The sequence below is a fragment of the Punica granatum genome, chromosome 1, assembly GCF_007655135.1.
Source record: "Punica granatum isolate Tunisia-2019 chromosome 1, ASM765513v2, whole genome shotgun sequence".
Classification (NCBI taxonomy): domain Eukaryota; kingdom Viridiplantae; phylum Streptophyta; class Magnoliopsida; order Myrtales; family Lythraceae; genus Punica; species Punica granatum.
The window spans coordinates 1,331,961-1,351,329 of NC_045127.1; the positions used below are offsets into that span (position 1 = coordinate 1,331,961).

Consider the following 19,369-nt stretch of genomic DNA (forward strand, 5'->3'; position numbering starts at 1 on the left):
TAAGCCCGATAACGATAAAGTATGCTCAACGCCCTATTGTTTAGCTCTGTTGTGAAAATTATTACGAAGATCTGAAGCAGATTCCCGACCTTGAATAAGATTTATGAACTTGAAATCTTCATCTAATTTTGACTGAAGATCCTTGTAGTCAGTAGGAGGTTTAGTTCGAGACTGTAAAGATCTTAACTGCAATTGTACATACTAATTTACTAGTATTCTTTCGCATTGTATTTTTCTTTGCGATTGTCTAAGAGATTCATCTATTGTCATTGGCTAGTAGGAGTGATAAACGATATCTCATTACTACCAGAAAAAAGAAAAAGAAAAAGCAGAGGTGGGGTGGAGCCCACACTGTTTGCCTTGTGTCTGCTGTTGACAACTTGACACGTCCCCACACCACCCTCAGCTCCTCCCCTCGCCCTTCCCCCTTCCCCCTCGGTCCTTCCCTCGTCGGAGTCCCCTACTTTTTCTTCCCCCACTACTTTTTATTTTTTATTTATTTTTTAATCGATAACATGTAATCTAAAGACTATATGAAAATTATCGACTCAATGATCCTTATGCCTCCAGGACGATTAGATCTGTATTTGCATCGGAGCTTGTGCGGATAAAAGTTTAAGAGGTACAATGGACCGTCCGGAGGAGACGACATAATATTTTTCAAAATTTATATTTTTAAAAAGCTGCACTTGCAATTAATCATCAGCTTCAGGGGAAGGAGTAAATATATCAAAGGATTTATTTTAAAAAATAAAGAGTTTCCTTCGTTTGGGAGTGGGACTATGGATAGGGAGGGGACATCTCTGAAGAGTGGCTTTCACAGGGCAGTGAAGCATTGTCCCCAGATTCGTGTTAAAACTGATCCCTCCAGTCCTGTCCAGCCAGGGAACGGACACTACACCAACTGGGCAATACCAATCTCAGCATGACGATATGATCAAATCCAACAATATATATATATATTTAATAAACAATATGAGGTGTAAAATTGTTCTACATGATACATGTTTGTTCATGATTTATACGTAGTATGCTCTCCGAGACATGTCTTGTAAAATAATTAACGAAATCAGAAAACTCCAGCTGATTTTGGAGGAAAATCACACCGAAGTTGATTGTAACTGCAAAAGAATCCGAAATATGAGATATGTAAATTCTTTTGCTTCAATCTCTCTCTCTCTCTCTCTCGATCATGTGAAGCCGATCGATCATCCTTGATAGAACGCCCTGGTGCTTTTTTCCTCAACATATCTGAATAATGCCATTCACTGTGAAACTCACGAAGTAACTTTGTGATGGCATTGCATACGTAATAGGCAGAACTTTACATGTAAATATTCTACACACCGTCGTCCTTTCAATACGAGATCAACTTTAGCGCCTTTTTGACGTATGTTTAATCCTTATGATGCGCTCGTACATCAATCCTACGATTCATATATCGTGACGATAGACAAGTGTATAATCATTATGAGTGAAACTTTCACGTCATGTCAGACCATATATACGATGCATTATTGGGTGCGGATCATTTATTCGGTAGTAGCATAGCAAAGCACCAAGGGAGGGAGGGAGGGAGGGAGGGAGTACTGGGGGAGTACGGGTGGTGATATGAAGGGAATTGGTGAGACAGCAATTGGAGGGAATGGGACTGTTTGGGAGATGTGGGAAAAGGAAAGGGGGAGGGAAGGGGAAGACAAAAAGAAGGGCCAAACAGGAAAAAGGAAAAGTGGAGGGCAAAGAAAACAAAAGCAGAAACAAAGAAAGCGATATGTGAGTAAAGAGGAAAAAAAAAAAAAAGTAGTAGTGAGCGAGAGTGAGTGTGATGGCGTGATTTGCTTTTTTTTTTCTTTAATCTTTTTTTCTTTTATTTTCTTTCATTTTTGAAATGATCAAAAAATATTCTCAATCTATTAAATATAGATATAATTAATTTTCATTCGGATGTCTGTCTTGATCTTAACCGCGACATGTTACGAGCGAGTTATATTCTAATAAAGCTTATACCCATAAAACGCTATTTATCAATTATGGTACGGTGTTTTTCGGTCCCTTTATTTCCTCGCTGCCTCACCCTCGGCAGGAATCTTTGAAAATCTAAAGCAACCCCAAGATCAAAAGACACAACAAAATAATAATAATTATTATTATTATCTAAAAAGGATAAATAACGAAGAATTTGTGTATTTTTCCTCTTTAAAAAATGGAGGGAAAATTTAAAAGGTGCTTCGAAAGGAAAGCATTTGGGCACTCCCATGATCCTCTTACGACTTTTGTTCCTCTCTTGTGAATACAACCAATCCGTAATTGCTGACTTTGATAAACAAAAAAAAAAAAAATATATATATATATATATATATATATATATTTCTATGGCGTGGGAAAAATTTGAGGAACTTCGACTCGACCCGTTGTCTTTTGAAGCATTTGCACTTTTATTTGGATCTTGATCGAGTCGGAGCCGATAAATATCACTTCCGAATCACTTTATTTTTAGTAGCATACATTTATTCGATGAAAGGACTCAAAGTATAACATAAATTATATATCGTATCACCATAAAAAATAATTACTCTCTTATGCTTTAGTCAATGATAATTCGAACTTCGCGAACTACGTTAATGGAATAATCTTAAATGATGATATATCAGTTGAAAAGGCACAAAAACATAATCCAAATAAAATGCACATTTCTCTAATCTATATCTATACAGCTACAAAAGTGAGAAAGAAACTTGTGCTTTAACTTACATTTTTTCTAAAACGCCCGCACTAATAATCATAATAACTCAATTAAAATTAAAATTGTAATTCTACTCTAATAATCACCCAATTAATTCTGCTTTCTCTCTCTTGCTCATCGACTCTCTCCTCCCATGAATTTCTCTATTTTCTTCCGTTCATTCGCTCGCCCAATTTATTGTTTTAATTTTAATTTCTTTTTAAGATATATCTCAAATTATCTTAGTTAAAAAGTACTGTAGCCTAAACATCTCTCGAACTTGACGAGTGGCTTTCGAACTTTTCTTTTCCTAACTATATATATATATATATATATATATATATTTTTTTGTCATTTTAATTTATAATTCAACTACTTAAATTTTCTTCAAGTAGGATAATTCAACTATTAAATTTAATCGTTGAGAGTAGCACGGATCCATGTCTAAGTATTATTAATGCAAAAGACAACAGAAAACCGGGATTGGGTTGTGCCTAACCCGCTTCCCAAACCACTCGCCGAGGCCTTTCTGGTCATCGGAATCCGCGGCCGTAGGAAAACAAGCCTTGTAGGGGCATAAACGGCATTTTGCCTTGGAGCCCTCCTAAGCAAGAAATAAAGGGCAGAAAAGGAACTAAGCCAAAGCAAAGCTTGCAGTGAGTGACCAAGCGTGTGGACCACACCAAAAATGTCTTCCCAAAATTCCTTTCCCCACCCCCCGCAAAATCAATTAATTTTTTTTTACTTAATTAATTATTCATAAAAAAAATAGTTGTTAAATAAAATTTAGCTAAAAAACAACTATTAAATCATGAGGTGCTTTACAATTGGCGAACTGCACTCCATCATGTATTCACTTTCTCGACAATGAAGGGATTCGAGATTCAGCGAGGCACTTTGTCCCCAATGAAGGGGTTCGAAATTCAGCGAGAACCCTGCCGGCACGAGAGCGCTACTAATTTCTAGTGATAAGTTGAGGATATGTTTTTATCAGAAAAACAAGGTAAATTAAAATTAATGGAATTCCACCGAATAAGATAAAATTAATGAAAATTCAGGTTTTTTTTTTTGGATAAAATTGAAAATTCAGTTTATGATTCTGTCTTCTCTCTCTACAAACGCACGCACTTTCTCTTTCTAGGAGGATTTTTCTCTCAATATTTTCCCGTTGTGTTCTATCATTATTTTTCTCGCACATCCCCCACTCACTGTCCGTTGGAGCCAAACAGACTGTTTTAGCTAAGCTCTCTTCTTCTTCTTCTTCTTCTGCTTCTCCATCTCGCACTCTGAGGTGAACAAATTGGACTGGACTGGACTGGACTGGACTGGACTGAACGGTGCGGAGCTCTCAGTTTCGTTTTCTGGGTGTTTGTTTCTTCACTGCTTCAGCTTCACATTTCCTGTCTAATATGAGCAGAGGAGTGGGGATTGTTGAGCAGAGCCGCCGGGTATGAATCCCACCACGGAGCCCCCAATCCCTCAGCTCCAGCCGCCGCAGCCGCCTCAGCCCCACCGCCCCTCCACCTCCTGTGACCGCCACCCCGATGAGCACTTTACCGGCTTCTGCCCCTCTTGCCTCTGTGAGCGCCTCGCCGTCTTAGAGCCCTCATCCAACGGCGCCTCCTCCTCCCGCAAGCCCTCCGCCGCCGCCGCCATCAAGGCCATCTTCAAGCCCTCCGCTGCCGCAGCTGCCTCCTCCTCCTCCTCCTTTCCTCCCGAGCTTCGCCGCACCAAGTCCTTCTCCGCCTCGAAGAACGAGGGTTTCTTCTCCGGCATTTTCGAGCCCCAGAGGAAATCCTGCGACGTCAGGGTTCGGAACACCTTGTGGAACCTCTTCTCCATCGACGACGAGACCAAGACCGCCGACGTCGAGACCCGGAATTCGGCCTCATTGAGCATCCAGCACCGCCCCGTGCTCGAGTCCAAGGAAGAGGACGCGGAAACCGACACAGAGAAGCCCGACATTGAAGAGGAATTTGAAGAGGAGGAAGACGAAATTAGGGCTTTGGAAGAAGCACGTAAGTCCAATGTAGTGGAAGACAGGGTCCCGGAGATCGTGGAAGAGGAAGAAGAAGAAGAAGAAGAAGAGCAGGAACCATCGACGGAGCTCGTCGCAGAGGACCTCAGGACAATGAAGGACCACATAGATCTCGACTCGAACCCTAAGAAGCCTTCCTCGGGTAGGGACTTCAAGGACATTGCCGGCAGCTTCTGGTCCGCCGCCTCGGTCTTTAGCAAGAAGCTGCAGAAATGGCGGAGGAAGCAGAAGCTGAAGAAGCAGCGGGAGGCTGGTGGTGGTGGCTGCTCTGCCACTCTTCCCGTCGAGAAGCCCATTGGCCGCCAGTTCCGGGAAACCCAGTCTGAGATCGCTGACTACGGGTTTGGTCGTAGATCTTGTGACACTGATCCAAGGTTCTCCCTTGATGCTGGTCGGATCTCATTCGACGATGCGAGGTACTCCTTCGATGAGCCAAGGGCTTCCTGGGATGGGTACCTGATTGGACGCTCATTCCCACCACCCCGGATGGGCCCCACGATGGTCTCGGTCGTGGAAGATTCTCCACCAGTCAATCATGTCCTGAGGACTGATACGCAGATTCCGGTGGAGGAGCCGCCCATGAACTCAATAGATGAGGAGGATGATGGGGTCCCAGGTGGGTCAACCCAGACCCGGGATTACTACTTGGACTCGTCCTCGAGGCGGAGGAAGAGCCTTGATCGCTCGAGCTCAATTAGAAAGACTGCAGCAGCGGTCGTGGCAGAGGTAGATGAGTTAAAATCCGCCAAGAACGCGAAAGTTTCCCCTGCAACAATGGATTATTTCCAGGGCACCAAGTTGATCGTTGGGGAGAGGGATTTGAGGGACTTAAGAGACTTGAGGGACTTGAGGGACTTAAGGGACTCGAACTCAAACTCTCTTAGGGACGATTGCTCTGATATGTTTGAGATCGGCTTCAGGGACAGTGCCTCAGTGATCGGGAACGGCGATCGGAAGGGACCCAAGAAGTCAAGCAGGTGGAAGGCTTGGAGCATTTGGGGACTCATTCACAGAAGGGGAGGGAACAAGGACGAGAATGATGATCGGTATAGCAGCAGGGGGAACGGGGTTGAGAGGTCCTTCTCTGAGTCCTGGCAAGACCGGAATGGGGACCCGAGATTGGCTTTCAACCGGAGAGTTTTACGGAGTAATAGCAGTGTGAGCTCGAGGAACTCCTACAGCCTAGGGGGATCCTTTGGGCGAAAGAACGGGAATCTGAATGGAATCGAGATGAACGGACACGGGAAGAAAAAGAGGGACGAGTTTGTCCTGGAGAGAAACCGCAGTGCGAGGTATTCGCCAAATAATGTCGACAATGGGCTGTTGAGATTCTACTTGACCCCACTGAGGGGAAGCCGGAGGAGCGGAGGGGGCGGTGGGATTGGAGTCGGGGCCGGGAAGGGCAGGACTGGTCCCGCCCAGTCGATTGCCCGGAGCGTGCTGAGACTGTACTGAATCGAAGAACCCGATCGAAGGAAACGAGAGGGAAATGTGTCCGCCTCTGGTTTTAGTCTAGTGTTGGTAATTTTTCGGCTTCAATTGGTTGTGCAAAACGAAAACCCATACATTGCTCTATTATGCTGTAATCCCCTCGCTGGACGGTTGGTTGGTTGGTTGGTTGGTTTTTGGATAAAAAATAGAGCACTTCAATTTGCATTGTTGGTTGATTCCTTTCAATCTTCCTCATTTAATCTAATAACATTATTATTCTTGTTCTTTTTTGTTTTTTTGCTCTTTCTAAGTGTCTTTTCTTTCTTTTTGTCCGGTGAGACACGAGCTATATTCAGCTTATCGACTGAGACGGTCGGTTTAGCCCTGGCTGGCTGGTACGAGGTGCTTTCAGTTCGTCAAATTCACGATCTTTGTTTTCCTGGATACCAAAAAAGGGATGGACATGGAGAATGAGATATAGGTTTGGAAGTATTGAGAAGGTCCGTGTGTGTGCTTCCTTCAGGGACAGAATATTGCCTTCTTTTTGTCCATGGAGACTCAGAATTTGTTGTCATCTTATGTTGTGTTTTTGTTTTCTTGATTGAGGGGCTTATTAAAGGAAACAACCTTTGACAGGTTACATTGAGGCCATCTATCTTATCTGGGTTATGCAATTTTGTCCCTCAGTGGAGAGAAAGTGACAATGCCAATCCCCCGTCTCTGGTTTCTCCCATTAAAGCTCTGAGGTTGGTCCCAATGGGGGAACACAGAGACACAATCCTTTGGCATTTCCCTCTTTTTCTTTTTGCAGGCTCCATCACTGAGAAAAAATAGATATAGCTCTTGCATACCAATGGCAGCAAACTGGAGCAGCAGAGGCTTCAGCTGCTCTTTGCTCATGCTGCAGGGCTCGAATTTGAAGACTCGACACTGATCGAGCTCCGAAAGTGTCTACTTTCGATTTTTTTCTTCTAACTCAAGATAAAGCTCTTTCCCAGTACTTTGATGCAACGAGAAAGGGAGAGATTTAAGGCCATAAATGCCGGCTAATCTTTTGGAAAAACAAGAGGGAATTTTTTGACCAAAAAAAGTGAAAGATAAAAGGTAAAGGACCAAATAATGGTGGTGTGAGGTTCCAATCCCATTAACATTAGCAGAAATGGGGAATCCATCAAAAGCAATCATCAAATCGAGATGATGTCTTTTTCTCCCTTTTTTTTTTCCCCCCTTTCCTTTTTCTTTCTATTTTTTTTTCTTTTTTTTCCTCTTTTACCTCATATATTGGATACAAGAAAAATCGAAGTAATTTTACATCATAACATGTATTTTTGGGTGGAAGATTTTTGTTCCCCTTTCCATTAACATGTGATTCATGTGAAAGCTACTCTCCTATCCACCAAAGTTTTTGCCTTCTTACTGTGGTCCGTAAATCGGGTTTCTTTTCCTCCTTTTTTGATCTACTATACCAGGAAATTGTGAAAAATTATCGAATAGAAACTATGGACATGTAATGGCCGGTGTCTTTCTACAATCACAGTGCAAATGTTTCCTAAACATATGATCTCTCGGACAATAAAACAAAAGGGAGAGTTTGATACCCAAAAACTAAGACCATTTTCTCATATATCCATATATGACAATCATTCCCTCATTCAGTCTCAAGCAATACTTAGCCCATCATTTTGTTTGTTACTGGACTCCAGTTATATTCTAATATGGGCCTCACTCTGCAGAGCCTAATCGATCTATCAGGGGCTTTTTTGACAGATATCTCGACATCGAGCATATATAGTATATACACCATCACATTTTATGAATCTATCATCGGGTGCAGCTAACTTTATGTGAATGAATCATAACAAAATGGACAAATGACTTATAAAAGAATATGACACTCACGGATGTGGCTTTTGTCGCAACTTAGTTAACTGCCTACTAAATACGCGTATAGTATGTGGTTCCATGTGTCGGGGACCCCGGGCAGGCACCAGTGTATGCAATCAGCATACTGCAGAGGATCTGCTCTCTGCTCATCAGTCAGTAATTCATCTGACCTCTCGCCGTAAACTGATGTATGGGCATCCACCCTGTATTCAGACATCTCCGTAATGTTAATGAACGTGACGTTGATTTTCATCCTACTGACTACACTTGATAGGACATCGGTCATCCTGTAACCATAGCCGGCGTTGCTGCCTCCCCACCGCATTCGCCTCTTTAGCTTCTTAGTCGGTTTTGTCTCGTTGTAGCATTTGATCCCGCCTATGTGGTTCCAATCTTCACTTCTTCACAAACAAACAAACAAACAAAAATCTTTTAGTACCCAGAAATCTCAGTTCTTTCTGTTCCTGCTTTTTATAATTGATTTGAGACCTCATGTGAGTTGGGGAAATGGTCGTGAAGAAGACCCGACTCCGGTTTGGGTTGATTGAGGAGTCGAGCCAATTGGCCCATGTCCTGAGAGAGATCCTGTAAGCAGCAGTCCTTTCTAGTTCTTCGTAGCCGTCCTCTCCATTTGCAAACGAGCCCCATCTACACATATTTGTCAAGTTCATTTAAGAAGCGATTTCACAGATAGGGTTGCACTGAAAGCTTATACATTGGTCGAAGGATTAAAGGAAGCATTTTAGTGTTACATACAGTGACTTGATGTAATGTCCGTCCATCCACCAGATATAGGAATTGAATACGAGAAAATCCACGTCTTGCCAGTAAGGAGCATGCGTGGAGACTGAGTCCACCTTGAGTATTCTCTCAGTCGGATCTGGCACAATATATGTGTCGCTGTTCGACTCAACTAGGAACGGGGCCCAGTAGAACTCGATAGTTGCATTGTATTCCTGAAGGAGAAGATCATCACGCAGTAGGATGAACAACCTTACGGGAATCACTTGTCTGTTGAAGACTTACTGATCAAACACGAACGCTCAAATACATGGAGACGTTTTCAATAAGTCAAAAAATCGAAGAAACAATAATGATTGCTTGAATGCCGATAAAGTGATGCAAACAGTTAGAGGCTCGCGAGATTGCTCTGATTAACAAGAAATAATGATTACAAAGGGTACCTTAGCGCTGAAGATTGAATGAGAGCGGTTCTTTGGCATGGACTTGCCATCTTCAGGTATAACGGACTCCACCATGCACACCAGGGACCGCCACTGGCCCCTCTGTATCGAATCCCCGACGAACATCAGCCGCTTCCCTCTAAGATTCTCGAGCAACCTCTTCGGGTCAAATCTGGACCCAACAAGCCCCAACAAAAAATCATCATCGGCATCGGAACTGACCGAAGAACATCGATTTAAACTATGTAGGAGTTTCTGAATTAATTATATGTACTTGGGCAAGAAACAGTCATCAGGTTGCCATTCCCACTGAAGGTAGCCTGAATCAGGTCGCCCGTTCTTAATGCAGGTGACTTGCTTATCAAGATACGGGCAGCTTGTATCTGTGTATAGAGGCCTGATGGAGCTATTGTAAACCCACTTCCCGCTAGACACGGTGTTGCATTCTTCTGGGTCAAACTCGAACCTCTCATCCATCTCAGGCCTACTAGGATTCAACTTTGCCGTTCTATGCCCTGCAATATTCATCAGAACAACAGTCATAATACCGAAAAAGAGCCGACAGAGACGAACAACATTAGAAACACGAATAATGTGCAGAACTCACTGAGCTTGGAGGCTGCAATTCTCTTGGGACAAGAAAGGATTCTAATGAAGGAAGATGAAGACAACGAGCTCAAGCTTTCGGTATAGAACAGAGCTATGAACAGAACAGTGCAGATCAGAACAGTGATGAAGGAACAGTATAGGTTTCCACCAAAAGGTTTCATCTTTTTCCCAGGTCGAGCAAATAATGGAGTTTCCCAGGTCGAGCAAATAATGGAGTTGGGACCTTGTGAGCACAGTCAGTTTGGTTATAATATTGAGGGATGATTTTGAGTAAGAGTGAAGCTAAAGCCAAAGGCAAGAGGCTTTTTTATGTGCATGTGATATCATTGAGTTGAGATTTTAACATCTTTCCTGATGTTAGGGGAGAGGTCTATTCCACTGCAGATATAAGGGACCGATACTCCATGGTTGGTGACCTCGCCAATTTAGCAGTGCTGACATCGTCTTTTCGGTGAGACCACGAGATGTCTTTCTCCTGTGACAAAGCACTTTCCATGAGTATCTAATTCATATACTGCAGGTAAAGTCCGCTCACCGATAATGACGGTCTGTCAATTGTACCACACCTTATGCTTATGGAAATATCTTAGATATTTTAATGCTTACCGACATAATCAGCACTGAAAGAGCTCTTTCATGTTCACGTAACATCAATGCAACCAATGCGATTTCCTTTTTATGTCATTTTAATGTAAGGTGTAGGCGTTTTTTTAAGGCGATTCATAAAATGATACGGTCATCATTTTATGTTCGAAGCTTGATGTTAGCTTCAATCTGCAGCTTAGTATTCATAAACGCATCGAAACATAAGTAATGTCCCGGAACATTGCCAGAAGTGTCTCCGGTCACCGGAATTCTTTGTCGAGCTCTGCCGTTATACCGTCATTATGTCGTCCGAAATCCCCCCATTAAATAACACAAACCCGAATAGGATCTAATAAGAACCGAAACCCAATCAACTTTCAGTACAAAAGTTTGCCGTAAGTTGAACACTCATTATGGAGTTTCCGTAGGCGCCTACGTGCTATTTCGTGTCACGTAAAGCAACTAGCAAGCAAACTTGTTTAAGCTTCAGTATAACCGTTGAGATCAATGCTCGTCGATGATCAAGCCAATCCATAGCCTTTTTCCTCTGGGTACATAACTAAGGAATTTTCTATTAGGCTTTTTCCTACAAAAAAATCACAACCGAAAAACAATTGGATGTGGCTGATCCCAAGGAAGGCTTATATGTGAATCTCAATTAGCAAAATTAGTTTTGGACATAATTCTAATCGGAATTGCATAAAATTAAGCTAGACCTAACCCTGGGGCCGGTCGGGCTCAAGCCCGATCGTGCTACAGCGAGCTCAAGAGGTTTCTACCACGAATTCCATTTCTCCAACGGGAGCAGCCCGAATAACCCCTTAACCATTTTATCTTCTGCAGTTTTGCTTTTAGTTGCTGCTGCTGTTGTCGTTGTTAGTGTGTGTGTCTTTTTCACTCTCCGAGGCATATGATACGAGAATTATGTGCAAATTTAAGGGCCTGTTGGTTTAAGTGCTGTTGGTAGGCTGGACACGATCTGGTTCGGAGTTGAAAACCGAATTGAACCGAATCAAAAGATCATTTTGAATAAATTCCCTATGGTAAGTCCAAACTAGAACCATGTTTTGAGGAAAAATCCGAACTTATTCAAACTGGTATTCCAATTCGATCAACCAAAACAAATCGATTCTTTTTGTCCAGTAGAAATTCTAAAATTTTCGATTTTTGTTCTTTCTATTCTATGCATGGACGTCAAAGTTCAATCTAATTTTTCCACGTTCTAAGACATAGAAAAAATTTCTATCTAATAAAGAAAATCCGAGAGCACCATATGTATATCGAAATCGAATTATATTATCCGATTTGTAATTTGTGGAGAAACATTGCTACCTTAGTATCAATTTGAGCCCTCCTCTCTCTTTAATTTTTTTTTTGGCCTTTAGTTATGCCAGTCGAGCTAAAGTTAGGAGTGGTGGTTAATTAGTCGATTAATTAATTGGGGGATTATTGATTAGGATTAATTAGTCCATAGTTAAGGAAACCCTCCTTTGATTCAGCCCCGGAAATTGGGTTTATTGCAGCCATCAACTCGGTATAATTTTAATTATCGGTAAATAAAAATTAATCAATCAGCCATTATTCTTCACTCCAGCCTCAGTCAGCCCTCCACCGCTTGTTTCCATAGGTTCATAATTATGGCGTAATTAGAAGGAAGCATGTTATGGATCATTTAGTAAGGTACAATATTTTGAGTTCATACCAGACACAACTCCCCATTTGTCGAATATGGTGAACGTTCTGATGCTCTGGAAGCCAGGGAGGGATAGTCGCAGACTTGCCGGGCAAAGTTCTCATTGGACCACTTAACAAATGGGCCCATATTTCTCATCTTGCTCATGAGGTCCATTCTGAGGCCCATTAATTAAGAATCGGATGAGGTAATCAATGATCAGTCAATCAATGATCAGTCAGTCAGTCAGTCTTCTTCATCCCTTCCAGTGCCATATTCTTTCTCACCGTCTTGGATCTTCGATGGCCTCTCACACCATTAGCATCTCTTCTCCTCTGCCAACTTCCTCTTCCCTTCGCTCAATCGCCTCTGGCTCCTACCGGACCAACCGTAACCTCTCTTTCTGCAACCATCTCAGGCCTTCCTTCCACTTCCACATTTCCCTCGATCCCCACCGCACCGCCCGACTTCGGCCCCCGACCGTCTCCGCTGCTCTGAAGAACTTATCCGAGTCGGAGCCGGTCGCCGTTCCGACCGATCCCCAGGAGGTTCCGGCCAAGTTCCCGCCCGATTCCGGCGTCTATGCGGTTTACGACAGTAATAATGACCTTCAGTTCATTGGCATGTCCCGGAACATTGCCGCAAGCGTAGCTGGTCACCGTAACTCTCTTCCGGACCTCTGCTGCTCCGTCAAGGTGTGCATCTCAGCAGCTCAGATACCAATTTCACCTTTTCCTTTACCATTTGAATTTGATGGAGGACTATGATTATAATTCTGTCTAATCCATGGGGCTCTTTTGATTTGGTGGATAATGTTGAAGGATTCGACCTGTTTACGTTGAATCGTTGAGCGTGTGCTGTGATCAGAGCTTTGCTTTTTCGAATTTAATTTGATGAAATTCCTGTAATTACGCAGAAAGTTTCGTATGTTTGGTCACTGGTGTGGAGTGAGAGTTTTAGGAATGAAACTCTGATCGCCATAGATATACATTAAGGTTCACATCGGTTTACCGTGTTTTGGCTGATGGTGTTTTACAGGTCGGGGTGGTAGACGAAGCCGATCGAGCCGTTTTGACCGAGGCATGGAAGTCGTGGATGGAGGAACACATCAGAACGACCGGGAACGTCCCACCAGGCAACCAATCGGGAAACTCCACGTGGGTGCCTGCCCGTCAACAGGCTCCTCGGAAGAAGCCCGACCTCCGCCTCACCCCGGGCCGCCACGTCCAGCTGACTGTGCCACTAGAGGATCTCATCGACAGGCTAGTAAAGGAGAACAAGGTGGTGGCCTTCATAAAGGGATCGAGGAGCGCCCCACTGTGCGGGTTCTCCCAGCGAGTGGTCGGGATCCTCGAGAGCGAAGGGATCGACTACGAGAGCATCGACGTGCTCGATGAGGAGTACAACTACGGGCTGAGGGAGACTCTGAAAAGGTACAGCAACTGGCCCACGTTCCCGCAAATTTTCGTGAACGGGGAGCTCGTCGGCGGGTGTGATATATTGACTTCCATGTATGAGAAGGGCGAGCTTGCTGGTATGTTAAAGAAATGACTGTAAAATACCATCTTTTGTAATTTTAGAAATGAAGGTTTTAGAGTTGGATCGTTAACATGTGCCGTCTTTGGTCGTTATTCAATTGCCTATTAAGATTAGATGCAAGTTTTTCAATTGCTTCTTAAGATTAGATCTATACGTCGGTCATGCGGTTGTAAACTGACCGTAAATATACTGGTTTATGAAAGGCATCGAAAAGCATCCAAGTGCTCAAGACAAGAGCTTGTTTACATCACTTTAATATCTTATTCATCCTCCCATCCTCCAATTCTCGAGATCCCTTTTTTTTTTTTCCTTCCTTTCTCTCCTCGTCGGCCTGCAATGGAGCTGTTTAATTCTCAACGGAAAACGGAATTGAGAAGTTTACAAGCGGCTTCTTTGGCTCCTTGATGCAGCAGGCTTGAAGCTCGCCAAGCCGGTAACTTCCCTCCCCGTGATCAAGCTGTTGATGTCATATGTGCCTTCGTATGTGTAGATAGGCTCCAAGTCGCAGAAAGCCTGCAATTAGTGCAGAGTCGATGATGAAATTTATTTAAATCACTGTCCTAAGCACAAAATGCAGCAGCAGTTTCTTTTTTTTGGATGAGTCAGCTGCAGTTTCTTTGGAGAAGCAATCTTACCTTAGCAACTAAAAAATCAGAGAGGATGCCATTGCCACCCAGCAACTCCCTTCCGAGAGCAGCAGTTTCCCTTGCCGTCTTTGTGATCCAGGCCTAAGTATTCAGATTTCATAATTACGCTCTACACCCCAATCATCAGAAAACTAGTAAATTCATAACGATATAAAAGAAAGTGCAAGTTTTACCTTTCCTAAGCTAGCTTGGCCAGGAGTCATTTTACCAGCTTCGTACAGTTTGCAAAGTCGCCAACCAACAAGAAACATAGCCTGAACATTTCCAAGTATCTGGACGAGTTTCTGCTGGTTTACTTGAAAAGCTGCAAGTGGGGCTCCAAACTGCTTCCGCTCCTTCAGATACCTTACAAGAACTCAGAGATGGTCAAAAGTCAATTTCGAAAGTAAAGAATATGAAGTGGTCCTGGACATCTCTTCGTCTACCTGTGACAGATGTCATAGATGCCCATTGAAATTCCAATTGGCTGCCAAGCAACCATGACACGAGAAACTGCAAGGACCTGTTCTAAGAGAAGTATTAGATACTTAGAAACCTCGCTGACCATCCAGAGATCAAAAGGTACTTTAAATCTCTTATGCAGTAAGACCACAGGGAAGAAGAGAACTTGAGCAGACTAGTTCACCAACTGCACTTTCATTTCCAGTGAAATCTAAATGAGTTATCATACACCTATCAAGAGGGATGGCAAATGAACAATGGATGTTACAGAATAGCTACAAGATTAATCTCAGACATGCTTATAGCTGGAGCTGGAGAGTGGCAAACGTCATGATCTTTCCATAAGGTATCAAACTTCTACTTGCTTTATATGTAAACTTTAATATAAAGGGCGAAGATATGATATGGGAACACAAAGAAAGGAAGAGGGCTCGAAAGTATGTTACTTTGTTTGTATCCTGAAAGGAATTGACCCCAGGCAATCTATCATCATCAGGGACAAATACATTCTTCATGACGATATCTCCATTCTGAACAATTCGTAGTCCAATTTTGTTTTCAATCTTTGTCACAGTTAATCCAGGGGCATCCTTTTTCACAATAAACCTGAACAGTAAATGGCAAATATCTAATATAATGAAATGGACATCATATAGTTAACAGAGGTAAAACCAGCATCCATCTCCAGATCTCAGAGAGAAAGAATAGACGACTCCTTAAAGGTTTTATACCTTCCTTACCTTTCAAATAGATGACATATATTATCTCAAAAAGATTTACATCAAATTGATTCCTAATTCAACTATAGAGAAAATCAAAGTCTACTTCAGGTTTATATATATGACATTCGTCTCACATACCCATTTATTTGATTTGTTGAAGTATTTCTCGCAAAAATAACCAACAAATCTGCAAAAGTGCTGTTTCCAATCCAGCGCTTTTGGCCCTCGAGTATCCAACCCCCTTCTACCTGTAAGAATACCATTGTCTGACTAAAACTGTCATGAAAAAGAAATGAATAATGAAGGACTGAACAGATGAGTGCCGCCACCTTTGTGGCTGTCGTTCTTAAAGCACTTGCGTCACTTCCATAATCAGGTTCTGTCAAAGCCTAGGATGTTGCAAAAGGATCAGCTAACTTGATTAATTGCAGAAACAGACTTAAGTTAAAACAAACAACCATCTTTAGTTCTGCTACTCACCCAACAGGCCACGGTGCTTAGTTCTGCTAAAGAAGGTAAATACTTATTCTTCTGCTCCTCTGACCCACATAGTGCTATCCTTGACAAGAGAGTTGAATAATATACAGAGTTAGCTCTAATCCTGCAGGCTGACAGTACTTATAACTCGAAAAAAAAAATCAAGGAGGGATATGGAGGAGAAAGAGATTAGGCTCTGACCAATAGTGAGCATTGCCAGGGAGGAATGAACCAAGATGAATGTGGAACAACTAGCATCCACCCTAGCCACCTCGGCAACAGAGATAGCACTTCCGGTAATGGACAGACCAGGGCAACCATAACCCTAATTAGCCAAAACGACTTCAGCATCACAATAGTGTACTCATTCCCAAAAAGATAAAGAGAAAGAGAATAGATTCTCTAGGACCCATTAAATCATCTTACATAGCAGAAACAAAAACAGAAAGCAGTCCTATAATGTTATGGCAGGTAAGCTAACTTAAAACAAGAGGCCATCAATCTGTTCATCAGTCAGGGTATCTAGTGGAGATATTTTATTATGAAATCTAGTCATCCCAATGATCTATAACATGCCAGCACCGCCCACATCACAGACAGGCACTTAACCGTTCATGAAACGGTGCATCTCTAAAATTCATTGCATCATAAAACTAATCCACAATACTAGCATCAGAAAATCTGGAAATATCTCGAGATGTCATATCACTTTGCAAAAATTGACTGAAGTGATGTACCTTGATAGTGCCACCAGCAATACGGAGGGCGCCGAGCTTGGGCACGACATCAAATGGAAACTCTGCCTTCTCCCAGTACTGAAGAGAAAAAGCTCAAATGTCAGTCTTTATCCAGGTTGCAGGTAAACCTCAATGGGAAGTGCAGAGAATTCTACCACAACGCTCGAATTCACAGACAGTTGCGTACGTGTTAGATTATGATAAAAAGACGAGCAAGAGAGATACCCCTGTCATTATTGGAGCGACATCCTTTTCCATGCATTTTCTCACTTTCATCCTTATAGCTTGCTCCTCGGGAGTAAGCAAATCATCGAAATGATAATAATCAGAAGCTGAAGTTTCAAAGGAACAAATACATCAGAGAGGAACTGCTTAACTGCCAGGTCTTTAACCAGCTGATATGCATGATATTAGAAGGAACGAATCATCCTTTTTGCGAGCACCGTCAGATGATTTTAGTCTTTCGCCATGCCAAAGTGTTGCAAAAGAGTAGGCGATGCAAAGGGAGGACGAATAATTTCATGGGCAATGGTTTTATGCTGGAAATATCTGCAAAATAGGGGCGGTCAGTTCTTACTACAAGGAGGGAATATTGAAGCAGGAGTTGCTTGAGGGAACGCCAGAGAGACTTCCATTGCCGGTAAGCCAAAATAGGAAATCCTTCCACTTTTGTCGAGTCCAGCTGCATAAGAAGGATTCGCTTTAATCAGACAGCGATGCACGAGCACAATCAAAAATCGCCTTTAACGAACTCATGTCTCGTTGACCACAGACAGTCGAAATCAAATTCCAGTAACTCAGCAAGACACCAATCATTGAAAAAAAAAAAGGCTCGTCAGCCTTCACCGATCATCGGCCGATCCAACTAAGACAGGCCAGTTGCATGTAAAAGAGAATTCGGAGTAGTTTATAGTTTCCGGTGATATTGGGAACCTGGATTGAGAGATGAGTGAGCTGTCATGGTGAAGCGGACTGCGAACGCCGAGTCACGACGGAGCTTAGCGGCTGACGAGAGTCGATTGAAGAAAGAATCTGGCTTTATCTATACTGGAGGAAGGAGAAGAAGATGGTAATGATGGTCAAGAGAATTGGGCACGCAATTTAAGGAAGGGGGACCGCGGTAGGCTGTTGTCGTATAAAAATTATTATCTTCCATTTGATTTTATAGTATAATTTAAAATTTTAAAAAATAATGATATAAATTAGATTCATTTTTTAATTTTATATAAATTATTTTATTTTATTGTAAAAAAAAGTAATATAAATTAAATTCATTTTTTAATTTTGTATGAATTATTTTATTTTATTATGGATAAAATTATATTAAAATTATGATTTTAAAATTATGATTTTAAAATGTGATTGACAAATCAAACAAGTCCTATTTTCTGGATCATTAACATTGATTTGTTTTTTTGGTAATAAATAAATAAATATATTATTTATTTATTTATTTTAGGAAAAAAGGAAAAGCCCTTTCCAGTCCTCAATCTTGAGTTGCCTTTTCATTTTGTCCTCAACACTTTCCGTCAGGGATGGGCGGCCGCCAACGAGTCCCCTTCCATCGTAATCGATGGATCCCACTGCCCTCACCTTCTTCCTTTCTCTTCTGACAAGCGATGCATGTTCATTCCTTTTTTAAAAAATTTTCTAAAATTTTTTATTTCTCAAAATATTTGGATGAAAAATTGGACGACAAAACTGAAACGAACGAATTGTTCAATATTTAGGATGAAAATAAACAAAAAAAAAATTTGTAACGAAAATGAAAAAGTTATGTAAGTTTGATGACCAAAATTAGCCTTTTCCCTCTATATTTTATCTTTCTTATATTATTACTTCGAAACGTTGTTAATTCTGCAAGTACTACTTTAATTTTTAAAGTTTTACTTAATTATAAGCAATATTCATTCATCATTTTCCTATCTTTTAGGAAAGGCTAAAATAATTTAAGAAAGAAAGAGAAATATACCCACGTCCACTTTAAGGAAAATCCTCATCCACATTTCCTTTAGAATTTCTCTACGGTTATTTTCTATGGTTTCCTTTTGTCCAGAATAAAAATTTGAAAACTCCTATTAATTGTACACAAATAATCATATAATCGAGAAACTCCTTTACATGCACTCATGCATTTCAAACGTTTTGCAAGCATATTGACATGTTTCGTATAAGCCGTGTGCTATGCACGGATTACTTTCTTGTGTGTGTATATATATATATATATATATATATCTGTGTGTGTATATATATGTAAAAAAAATAATATACGTAAATGGTTCTGTGCTTTTGATGCTTTCTCTACTTTTATTTAATTATTATTAAAAGGAACTCCCTTACTTTGACATGTGATGTGAACCCAATCTCGGGACGGGCCAGCTAGCCAGCCCAACAGACCCGCTCGAGGAGAATCACACCAAACTTGGGCTCAGCTATTGGCTCGGCCCGGTTTTCAGGTAGTCCTGAGAGTAGAGGATCCTGTCCTCTCTACAGCGGTTCAAGGAAAAAACCAATTAAAATCCATTTTCCATTATTATGCTTGCATTTGGTTTTCGAGTCGAATAAAAATCCAATTAAACTTAATTTTATATAATGATTATAAGTGTTAATATATATAGTGATGTTTAAGAATGTATATATGTATGTATATATAGATGTGAAAGTAGATGAAAAATTTATTA

At 41.6% G+C, this 19,369-nt stretch overlaps 4 protein-coding genes across 6 annotated transcripts; 2 read left to right on the forward strand and 2 right to left on the reverse strand.

Annotated features, from left to right (window-relative positions):
- The first annotated feature begins 3,682 nt into the window (after positions 1 to 3,682).
- Positions 3,683 to 6,477, forward strand: LOC116192539 (protein OCTOPUS). Its single transcript, XM_031521112.1, has 2 exons — positions 3,683 to 4,059; positions 4,140 to 6,477. The coding sequence occupies exon 2, from the start codon at positions 4,173 to 4,175 to the stop codon at positions 6,213 to 6,215; it is 2,043 nt and encodes a 680-aa protein (XP_031376972.1). The 5' UTR covers positions 3,683 to 4,059; positions 4,140 to 4,172; the 3' UTR covers positions 6,216 to 6,477.
- Positions 6,478 to 7,781: 1,304 nt separating this feature from the next.
- Positions 7,782 to 10,159, reverse strand: LOC116192129 (protein trichome birefringence-like 3). Its single transcript, XM_031520585.1, has 6 exons — positions 9,867 to 10,159; positions 9,534 to 9,774; positions 9,260 to 9,431; positions 8,832 to 9,031; positions 8,565 to 8,723; positions 7,782 to 8,476 (listed from the first exon to the last, which is right to left on the reverse strand). The coding sequence occupies exons 1-6, from the start codon at positions 10,027 to 10,029 to the stop codon at positions 8,116 to 8,118; spliced, it is 1,296 nt and encodes a 431-aa protein (XP_031376445.1). The 5' UTR covers positions 10,030 to 10,159; the 3' UTR covers positions 7,782 to 8,115.
- A 2,196-nt stretch (positions 10,160 to 12,355) lies between these two features.
- Positions 12,356 to 13,777, forward strand: LOC116211635 (bifunctional monothiol glutaredoxin-S16, chloroplastic). Its single transcript, XM_031546099.1, has 2 exons — positions 12,356 to 12,820; positions 13,164 to 13,777. The coding sequence occupies exons 1-2, from the start codon at positions 12,356 to 12,358 to the stop codon at positions 13,674 to 13,676; spliced, it is 978 nt and encodes a 325-aa protein (XP_031401959.1). The 3' UTR covers positions 13,677 to 13,777.
- Positions 13,778 to 13,793: 16 nt separating this feature from the next.
- Positions 13,794 to 17,794, reverse strand: LOC116211616 (acyl-coenzyme A oxidase 4, peroxisomal). 3 transcript variants are annotated; one of them, XM_031546076.1, is made up of 13 exons: positions 17,622 to 17,794; positions 17,266 to 17,370; positions 16,914 to 17,020; positions 16,689 to 16,766; positions 16,153 to 16,276; positions 15,955 to 16,028; positions 15,804 to 15,863; positions 15,613 to 15,722; positions 15,199 to 15,358; positions 14,737 to 14,813; positions 14,485 to 14,656; positions 14,300 to 14,392; positions 13,794 to 14,177 (listed from the first exon to the last, which is right to left on the reverse strand). In XM_031546076.1, exons 1-13 carry the CDS (start codon positions 17,647 to 17,649, stop codon positions 14,043 to 14,045), a joined length of 1,323 nt encoding a protein of 440 aa, XP_031401936.1. In that variant the 5' UTR covers positions 17,650 to 17,794; the 3' UTR covers positions 13,794 to 14,042. The 3 variants fall into 3 exon arrangements, with proteins under 3 accessions (XP_031401936.1, XP_031401951.1, XP_031401943.1); XM_031546091.1 differs by having other exon boundaries at positions 16,914 to 16,972; positions 17,066 to 17,370; positions 17,622 to 17,781; XM_031546083.1 differs by having other exon boundaries at positions 16,914 to 16,979; positions 17,066 to 17,370; positions 17,622 to 17,781.
- Between the last annotated feature and the right edge of the window lie 1,575 nt (positions 17,795 to 19,369).